Raw genomic sequence first — 10536 nt, 5'->3', positions numbered from 1 at the left:
CGTGACATGCTAACTAAATATAAAGTTAATATATGAAATATCACGTCAATAACCACAATTAGAATTGATTATATGACGTGTCATGTTTGTGATCTTTACTCTGTCTAATTAATATGTCTCGTTAGAATACACATATATAAGAAGTGACAATTGTCATTAAAAATAAAATTGATTATATTTTTATTACGAGATAAAAGTTCAATTGGATAAATTAAAAAAATAAATATAAATAAAAAAACTTAATTAAATACAATAAAAATATAAAAAATCAGTTAAAAATCCTTATAAAAATGCGACTTATTTATTTTATATCAGCTAGATCACCTCACATGGTGGATACCCAGAAATTAATATATTTTAACAAAAATTAGAGAGGTAATCAATATTTATTTTGGTGGTCAATCATTGTAAAAGTTTGCCATCTTATTGCTATAGTTGGTGGTAGTTTACAATATTGGTGGATTTATTTAATCTATATGAAAAGAGGAATTTTTTTTAAACAAACTTGGTATATCAAATATTTGATATTGGTGACAAATTATTTTAGGTTTAACAAATACAATTAATTTAATTTTAAAAATTTAGTTTGTTTATCAAGTGAAAAGTTAATAGTTGTTCACAAAAATTAGTTACATTTAATCATTGATAAAATGTTATATTTGTTCACCAAGAGTGTCCTTATCAAAAACATGTGTTCTCATCAAGCCTAGAAAAAACTCTTCTATGGTATTCTGGAGACATATTAGCCTTTAAACTCTTCTTTGTCTTTTTTTTTGTTTGAAAGGCAACTCTTCTTGTCTTCTAATTCTCATTTTTCTAATACTCAGCACAAATCAGACCATAGACTTCTGATATATAAGCACCAACAAGGGCATCAAAATGCTAGCAAGTGGCAGGGTTCCATCCAGTGTGCTTCATTTTCATTTTGGGTGCTTCATATGCCGCCAGGTGATGTGCACTAACCAACCCACTGGGAATTTGAGTCAAACTTTTGGTTCTCACACTCATTTTTCCACAGAAGGTGAGTACCAAGAGAGGGGGAAAGGAAAAAGCAAGTAGCAAAGCAAAGACCTAAAGCATAGCCACCGATGGCGAAATTATTCATTTTGACTGGGAAATTGGAAGGAGCGAGCCAGATGGAAATCGAGATGAAGACAGTTTTTGAAGTCACGAGGAACTTAGCCAAGCCACAACTTGCAAGTGTCCTAGATTTGACAGCAGATACTGATCCCTCTGCCATCTTCATCTTTGCTTCAAAACATGGGTCCGATACACGCGCTGCCCCGTCTACCGTTTACCCATGCGCCACGTCTCGCTTTGAATTGCCTAGCCTCAGGGTGACGTCATGACTATGGATTTTGTTCTACCTTTAACTCTTTTTTTTTATTTGTATTTAGTGATTAAATTATTGTATTTGATAAAAATTTAATGATTTTACATGATTATGTTATAATTTTTACTTGTATAAAAAAATATTAAGAGTGATCATTTTCTTAAGGAATGATTTAATTTTCATCTAATATTATGAATATAAATTAGCTTATTTATAGTGATTAGTCATTGATCATTGATAGCCTAATATTATTATAAAATAAAATTTTTTTAATGAATAGTGGAACAAATTCATAAATATTAAAAAATAAAATTCATACATTCATGTTACATAGCACCATAATTCATTTATTATGAGATTTTATTATTTTAAAAATTTTAACGTTTTAGTTACTGTTGTGGACAACCTTCTTATTTATTCCGTTATTATTTGTATTGGAATAAACTTTTTAATAACATATTTTTATTTATTAATTTGTCATTTGAATTGAAAAAACATTTTGAATAACTCTTTAACTTAAACAATCAAGGTTAAAAATGTTTTTTTTTTTACACATTCAACTCTTACGATTCACAAATATTTACATTATTATGTATATAATAATCATTAATTTGGAGTCCTCTAAAAAATTAACCTTGTGATCCAAAAAAAAAAAATTAATCCTTAAATAAATTTGCCGATCCCTGAATAACTTTGGATTGTTTAGAAAAAAAAATAAAAATATAGATAATTTTTTGTTTGTCGTCTTCTTGGAAATCAGTTAAAATTAAAAAGCAGAAAAACAAACAAGTTGATAAGAGAAGGAAAAGGTCTGGCACCTTTGTGCTGGCCAAGGACAGAAGGGACAGGTCATAATGGGGGGACCTCCATTTGTTGTTCATTTTAATATTTGGCTGGGATATTGAAAGGAAGACGTTTGGGATGGATGGAATGGTCTTGGCCTGGCCTAATTTCTTGTTCCCAAATTAATGGTGAGAGTTGAGTGAATGAAGTAGCTTGCCAGACCACATGCGCACTTCCTGCGAGCCTGACCTGTTTTACGGCAGTATATGTGCGAACCGGAACGGTCTCAATGGAAAGCTTCCGACTAGTCAGTTTTTTGTTTAAACAATAACAGATTTAACAACTTCCGGAGATTTTTTATACAATTTGCTTTTATCTTTTTCACTTGCCAACTTGGTAAGATTACATTTAGTATCCCTAAAATGTAAAATAATTTGACGAAAGAAATCCATAATTCTGAAAAATATTTTGTCAAAAAGTTTAATATTTTTTATTATTTAAATAAATTATCCAAAACATTTTTCATACGTAAATGTCTTGTTATTTTAAGTTATAGTGTTTTATTATTTTGAAAATTGTCTTATATTTTTTTACAAATTTTATAAAGTAATAAAATAATTGAAAAATATTTTATACTCGTATTTGTAAAATATTTTATATTCATAAAAATTCTCCCTTACAGAAGATTGAAAATCTTTTATGGAAACATTTTATATTCCTTGAAAAATGTTTTTCTAAAAGTGAAACACAAAATAATTATTTCAATAAAATCATATCATTGTAATTATTTTTACTTAGACACTACAATATTTAATATAACACAAAATAATTAAGGTTAATTAAAAAAAATTATATAAATAGAAAATAAATTTTTCACACTTGAAAATCTTTTTTTTTAATTTTTAATTTATGACTAATTGACTGAATAAATTAATTATTATAATAATATGATGAGAAATAAATAAATAAATAAATAAGGTTAAATATTATTTATATATAATATTTTTAATGTTAGAAAAATGTTTTGGATGTAGTACATAATTAACGTATATTAATATTTTTATGGTGTTAAAGGTGAAAAATTATTGAAGATAAATAAGGATGAAAAATAATTCAACTAGTAGAAAATATTTTTGACAATTTATAAAAATAACAAAAATTATTAAATTTTTCAATAAAATATATTTCTTCGACAAACTATTTTACTGTTACCAAAACGGAGCCTGAATTTTCAAATGGAAACCCCATATATCCGAGGCTAATGTCGTGATTGAAAATTTATTATTGCAAGAATTTAGACGCATATATGCTCTTAACAATTATGGGACTGTCAAAAAAATCCTTGGAGCCCACAGATTAGGGCATATGAAGTCCTTTTCCAAGAAAGAAGAGGAAAATGGAAATTGGAACTCTTGAAGGGTTTCGTTTCGAAACGGAGGCAGCATTTGCGTGTTGGCTTGGGTTCGTTTCGAAACGGAGGCAGCATTTGCTTGTTGGCTTGGGTTCGTTTCGCGCCTGCTTGCATCCTTTTACAGGTTGGTTTGGTGGTGTTCCTTTGCTCTGCTTCTCTCCATATCTTCTATTTAACGAAGGGCTCTGCTTTTTCTGCTGTGCATATCCAACCGTTAAACACATTCTTTTTTTTTTGTTCTCTCTCTCTCAGTTTGACCCGCTCGTCAAGGCCTTCTCTCTCTCTCTCTCTCTCTCATGGAATCCTCTGCTACCATCGCCATGAAAGCTTCTTCTTCGTCTTCATCTGTTTTTTCTATCTCTCAAACCCAGATTTCTAACCCAAAATCACTTCTTTTCAACTTCCTTAAAACACCCAGAACCAATAAAAAATCCTTGTTTAAGTCTCTCAAATGTATCCAATCTCCACCTCCTGGTTCAACTCCTTCAAAGCCCATTTCTTTTTCCTGCTCTGCTGTCACCGTGTCTCCCTCACAGACCGCTCATCTCCCTCCACGTAAACTCTCCAGCCTTCTCTCCGAATTCCAATCCCTTTTAGAGCCTCTCGACCGTGTCAAGCGTCTCCTTCACTATGCTTCTATCCTCCCTACTCTCCCAGCTTCTTCTCGTACCGACTCGAACCGGGTCATGGGCTGCACGGCCCGAGTTTGGCTCGAAGTCCAGATGGACTCTGAGGGGAAGATGAGATTTTGGGCCGACAGCGATTCGGAGATCACGAAAGGATTCTGCGCATGTTTGGTTTCGGTTCTTGATGGGGCGGCGCCAGAGGAAGTGCTGGGATTGAAAACAGAGGACTTGGCGGCGCTTAACGTGGGACTGCCTGGTGGGGCAAGGTCTCGTGTAAACACGTGGCATAATGTGTTGGTTAGTATGCAGAAGCGAACCAGGGCCTTGGTTTCTCAGAAGGAAGGCAAGGCCCCGTTTGAACCGTTTCCTTCGTTGGTGATCACGGCTGCGGGTGTTCAGCCAAAAGGAAGCTATGCCGAGGCTCAGGTTAGTTCTTTACTGATTTTCGCACCCCCGTTGTTTTTTTTTTTCATTTGGGTAAGACTATTATCTTTTCAGGATTTTATTTTCCTGGTGGTATTAAGATCCTAAGTTTCAATTCTAGTTGAATTGCAGGCAAGATATTTGTTCCCGGATGAGTTAAAGGTGAAAGAACTTGTCAATGTTCTGAAAGAGAAGAAAATTGGTGTAGTTGCTCACTTTTACATGGATCCTGAAGTGCAAGGCATCTTAACTGCTGCTCAGAAAGATTGGCCTCACATCCATATATCTGACTCGTTAGTCATGGCAGATACAGCTCTCAAGATGGCAAAAGCTGGATGTAAATTCATAACCGTTTTGGGTGTAGATTTTATGTCAGAAAATGTGCGTGCGATTCTTGATCAAGCTGGCTTTGGAGAGGTATACTGTTTCCTTTACTCTTTCTCTTCGAGTTTACTTTTCATTTTTTGTAAGAATTAAATGCAAAGTACTTATAAGAGAAGAAATTACCTTGTAAAACTAGAAGAGCATGAATCAGACACTAGGATGGTCATATGATAGGGAAGTTATGTTGAGAAAGCTTTCTAATGAGAATTAATCTACAGATATCTAAACTTTACAGCTGGGAGTATTCTCTTGTTTTGGACCTAAATAGTACAATTTAAAGCTGTATGATCCAAAGTTTTATGTACGCACTAAACGCAAGACAAAAAATTGAAGTATGGTACTGTTGTTTTTCTTTGGCACATGGCATGCTTTATCTGGCATTGAGCTGAATGTATCCTGTTTTCAGCTCAAAAGAACTAATGCTGTTCATGGATTTGTTTCTTTGTATAATGTAATTGCAGGTTGGTGTCTACAGGATGTCAAATGAACGCATCGGTTGTTCTTTGGCTGATGCTGCTGCTACACCTGATTATATGAACTATCTCAAGGCAGCTTCTAACTCACTTCCTTCTTTGCACGTTATTTACATTAATACTTCACTAGAAACAAAAGCTTATGCTCATGAGCTTGTACCTACAATCACTTGTACTTCTTCAAATGTTGTGCAAACCATTCTGCAGGTGGGTAGTATTCCGAGCATCATTTTCTTTTCTGCTGCTTCCTCACATAGTGCTTTAACTTCAGTCTTAAGGTATCTGTTCTTAGTTCACCTCTCTTGGTTTCCACAGGCTTTTACTCAAATCCCAGACTTAAACATATGGTATGGGCCTGATTCCTATATGGGTGCTAATATAAAAGAGTTGTTCGAGCAGATGACTTTGATGTCTGATGAGGAAATTGCTGAATTATACCCAGAACATAATAGAGACTCAATTAAATCACTGCTTCCTCGCCTGCACTATTATGAGGTATATTATTCTTTAGTATTTGGGGAACTGAGATGAATTAGAGTTTGTTTCTATGGTGAGTCACACAGTGTACTATGTATGTCTGAGTATCAACTTTGGTGATGATGTTATGTCTTTATGCATCTATAGCAGCCTGGTTTTTGCATTTTGGTTGTTGGAAATTTTATTTATCACAATTTAAGATTACAAGGAACCCTTTTTAAAGAAGAAACAAAGAAAACTTTTTGGTCATTTTTGTTTTGAAGGATGTGGGAATTCATCTGATTGTTGGCACCATTTATAAATTGTTTATTGCAATATTTTAAGTAGATAATAAACATAGGAATTACCTGAACAATGAATGAAGCATTTGAATCCATTTATTTCTATGAATTTATCTACAAGCTGAAATATGCTTTGAAATAGTTTATCTTATGACATGGCTACTATTATCAGCAAACCTGTCTCAATATTCCTTAACCACATGTGATTTGCCTTTCTCTGACCCTTTCTGATCAGCAGGCAGAGTGTATACTATAGCAATCAGATCAGGATTCAGGAATTATTTTACTTTCCTAATTTTCCCTTCATATAGCTTTCGCTCAGACTTCCATCTTGTTTTATTTTCATTGCAATCAAACATGAATTTCATGGAATATCTATCTCTCTGCCTTATCAAATATATGGCACTGCATACCAAGTCCAAGCTGTTGCATCATGAAACATGCAAAATGGAAGAAGTATGATTGCCAGAGACATTTTGGTGAAATGCAGTGGAAGGGGGAATGTACATCCTTCTGCCTTGGTGTACTTATCTTGAGCTGTGCATTTGGCCATGAAAACTTATATCGTAGTTTGTTGCTTTGGCTAAAACTGTTTCTCTGTTATTTCTGCATTTATGTATAATTGCTGCAACACTTCTGCTGAGATCTTTGCATAGCTGTCTCTCCTATCTTTTATTACTGCATTTTCCCTTTATCATATCTTGCATTTGCTGCTTTGGAGGTACAATTACTTAGCTTTTTATCGCTGACTTAGTGACATTTTTCCATCAGGCTGGAACATGTATTGTTCATCACCTTTTTGGACATGAGGTTGTAGAGAAGATAAATGAAATGTACTGTGATGCATTTCTAACAGCACATTTAGAGGTTCCTGGAGAAATGTTCTCTTTGGCAATGGAAGCCAAGAGAAGAGGAATGGGTGTTGTAGGCTCCACTCAAAACATATTGGATTTTATAAAACAAAGGGTTCAGGAGGCATTAGATAGAAATGTTGATGACCACCTCCAATTTGTCTTGGGTACAGAATCAGGAATGGTGACTGCAATTGTTGCAGCTGTTCGCAGTTTGTTAGATTCTTCAAAGTCAACTTCTACAGCAAAAATCAATGTTGAAATTGTCTTTCCAGTCTCATCTGATTCAATGACAAAAACATCTACGAGCTCATCCCCAGTTCTTGAATCAGTTAAAATGGGTGATGTTATACTCCCTGTTTTACCTGGAGTTGCAAGTGGGGAGGGATGTTCTCTTCATGGCGGTTGTGCATCTTGTCCATACATGAAGGTTAGCATGCTCTTATATATGTTAGCACAGTCCTTTGTAAATTTCATTTGCTGATTATTGTCTTCTCTATTAATTTAGGCTGCCTGCTGATGTCTTGAACTGTATGTACACTTTCTGAAGTTGAATAGTAATTATAGGATGTGAAAGTTGTTCAGTAATTGAAAAGAACAGTGTGAAAATGAAATTCAGTAAAAGCAGTAGTTTTTTCTCATGTCTAACATTTGGATCAAACTGGAAAAGTTATGAAATAATGTTTCTGAAGTTAAGATTTAGTTGTAGCCAGACCAAAATGCACCATGTACTTTAGCTGCTAGCAGCTACTATGAGGTTGTAGAATCATTGAGAAATCCTTAAGTATGCTAATTTTGGGAACATAAATTTGAGAAACTGGATTTTTTTTTTGTTTGTTACATAAATTGTAAGGATGAATGCAGCTATTATATGTGAACTAGTTAAAATTTGATTCACCTATGTATTTAAGAGAGTGTAAGAAGATAAATATCAAATCACCATTTCATTTAGGTATTTGAAATTCACCACTAAATAGAGATTTAGCAAATTTATGAATTTGAAAATATACTGATGTTTTTATGAGTTATATCTGTCACAAAATTTATACTAAATTTGAAATCCGTATCACATCTTCCATATTCAAGTTCCCAAGTACAACTTAAATTAGTAATCTTGATTCTTGGTGTTTAGTATTGTGTTTGATTTGGTCAGCATTGTTCTATGCTTTTGCCTAACTAATCTTGATATCATGATCATGTTTTATCACATTCTTCAGTTGTCTAGAATGACGGGTTCATCTGATCTTTTTTTAATTAATTTATCCATGTTCCATAGAGAAGCCACTATTTTGCTATTGTTTATGGTAAAGGGTAGTGAACCTTGATATGTTAATGTGGTAGCATATTTTTTGTTACCTATTTTCTCTGTCTGAAATGTTTATTACTTTATCAATTGAATTTATTTTTTTAATAATGGATGAGGGGTTTAGATTTTGGTTGTACTCGTAATGCCTTACCTCGGTGTGACATGGCACCTATGCTGACCATGTAATGTCTTCAAATTCTGTTTAATTCCCCCAGGCTTGTGTATTAATGTTTTGAATCCTTTTTTTAAACAATAAACAAGTTAAGCTTCTCATATTTGATTAACTCTCATCTCCCAGATGAATTCTCTTACCGCACTCCTAAAAATTTGCCGCCAATTACCTGATGAAAGAAATATCCTTGAGGCATATGAAGCTGAACGGTTCAAGTTGCAAACCCCTCAAGGAAAAAATATTGCAGATGTTGGATGTGAGCCTATATTGCATATGAGACACTTTCAGGTTAGTATTCTCTTTCATTTTTTGATTATTGGAGAAGCGGGAATAATTTGTTACATGAAAGAACTGTACAAATGCAACAGAAGGATGGGACTTCAATTTTCTGGGTTTTGCTTTTGTTGAGATTCGGTGATACTTATTTTGCAGGCCAAGAAAGAATTGCCAGAGAAGCTTGTCTACCAGGTTCTTGGTCCACATGGTAATGGAAAGTCAGTGTCTATAAGCTGAGCCGGTCCAGGAATGCATGCTGGGTTTTGGCCTAACGTGTTTTCCTCCAAGCAGATTAGGTTTGGATAGGGATATCGCTCCATCAGAGGTTCACACAGGGTCTTCACACCCCCCTCTCTCTCACTGTCCTCCAAGTTGCTAGTTATAATAGTCAATGTAGGTCAGTGCTAGTTTTATAGGAAATCAAAGTGGATTCAGTCCTGGTTTGTGTTGTAGACATTGTATAGCTATTAGTTCTACAGGGAAGAAATCATCTTCAAGAAGGCTTGAATTCTTAAGAGTAGTGTACACCACGACAATTCCAATTCTATGCAAGAAAGTAGGCCCCAAGTTTAGTTTTGTCCAAATCACTTTTTTGTTGTAAACGAAAATGTTCACCGCCATTTCCATCTGAAAAAACTACATAAACCATTCTTGAACTTGGATGTATCCTTAAAATGGCATACGGTTGCCTATGATTAACCCTTTTTCTCTTCTTTTCCTTTGACTGATAACCTCTTCCCTTGGTTTGCTTTCCTTTTCTCTCACTCAAAGCCAATCCAGGTGGCTATGATTTCAGCTTTGAATTTTCTAGTTGGTTTTCCGCACTTCCAAGTTCGGAAACATTGCTTCATCATTAGTACAATTACGACATCATTCTCAATTCTATAATTTTTAATCATAACAAAAACTTGATGCTATATAACAAAGAAAAAGAATTGATATAATACTTAAAAAAATACAAATAAATTTTTATTTTTTATTATATTTAATTAAATTTATATATTTTTATTTTTAAGATCTTTTTTAAGTTTTATAGCCATAAAATATTAATATAATACAATTTTACTTATACTACACGCTTCAAATTTTCATTATATTGAAGAAAAATTATTCCTATTTCTGTTAATGATATGTATTTTTTACTTTGTGATATTTTCAACTATGTATCTTCGAGCTATTGTAAAATTAAAAAAATATGTTTTTTTTACTGAAATAGTAGTTTATACAATATCAACTATTTTCACAATTAAGCTTTTTACTCTAATGTATGCAAATGAGTTCTTAAACTTTGATTTATATCCAAATAAATTCTTAACCTTAACCAATAATCTTAATGAAAAATTAATTATCATCAAAGTTGAAATTTTATGTTTACATGATATATGATTTGGCTAACTCATATGATCACGTATTGTTTGTATAAATTATGCCAGTTAATTAAATTATATATGATGTAGGCGTAAAATGTTTTTTTATATCAGATATAATAGTTAATTTTTCGTTAAAATTAAAAGCTCTTTGAATACAAATCAAAATTTAAAAATTAATTTGAATACAATGAAAGACAAGATTATTATTATTATTCTTTTATAGACTTTTGCTAACTTGATTTTGTTAGGAAGACAAAGATAAACCACAAGTTTTGTTGTTTCTTTATGAACAATCTTAGAGTTCTGCCTAAAAGTCTAAGGAAAATCCGTGTTCAAGTATGGTGGTTGACTGCACGCAGAGCAGACCGAT

The 10536-nt window shown here is 33.1% G+C and overlaps 1 protein-coding gene across 1 annotated transcript; it reads left to right on the top strand.

Annotated features, from left to right (window-relative positions):
* Positions 1–3472: 3472 nt before the first annotated feature.
* QS (quinolinate synthase) lies at positions 3473–9520 on the top strand. The gene is made up of 7 exons (XM_021430489.2): positions 3473–4579; positions 4709–4993; positions 5422–5640; positions 5749–5928; positions 6963–7472; positions 8647–8808; positions 8953–9520. The coding sequence occupies exons 1-7, from the start codon at positions 3824–3826 to the stop codon at positions 9031–9033; spliced, it is 2193 nt and encodes a 730-aa protein (XP_021286164.1). The 5' UTR covers positions 3473–3823; the 3' UTR covers positions 9034–9520.
* The last annotated feature ends 1016 nt before the right edge of the window (positions 9521–10536 follow it).

Source organism: Theobroma umbraticum, unplaced genomic scaffold, assembly GCF_002168275.2.
Source record: "Theobroma umbraticum cultivar Fairchild unplaced genomic scaffold, ASM216827v3 scaffold_50.0, whole genome shotgun sequence".
NCBI classification, from domain to species: Eukaryota; Viridiplantae; Streptophyta; class Magnoliopsida; order Malvales; family Malvaceae; genus Theobroma; species Theobroma umbraticum.
Note: the sequence above shows the minus strand (reverse complement) of the source record. Positions and strands in the feature narration are given on the sequence as shown.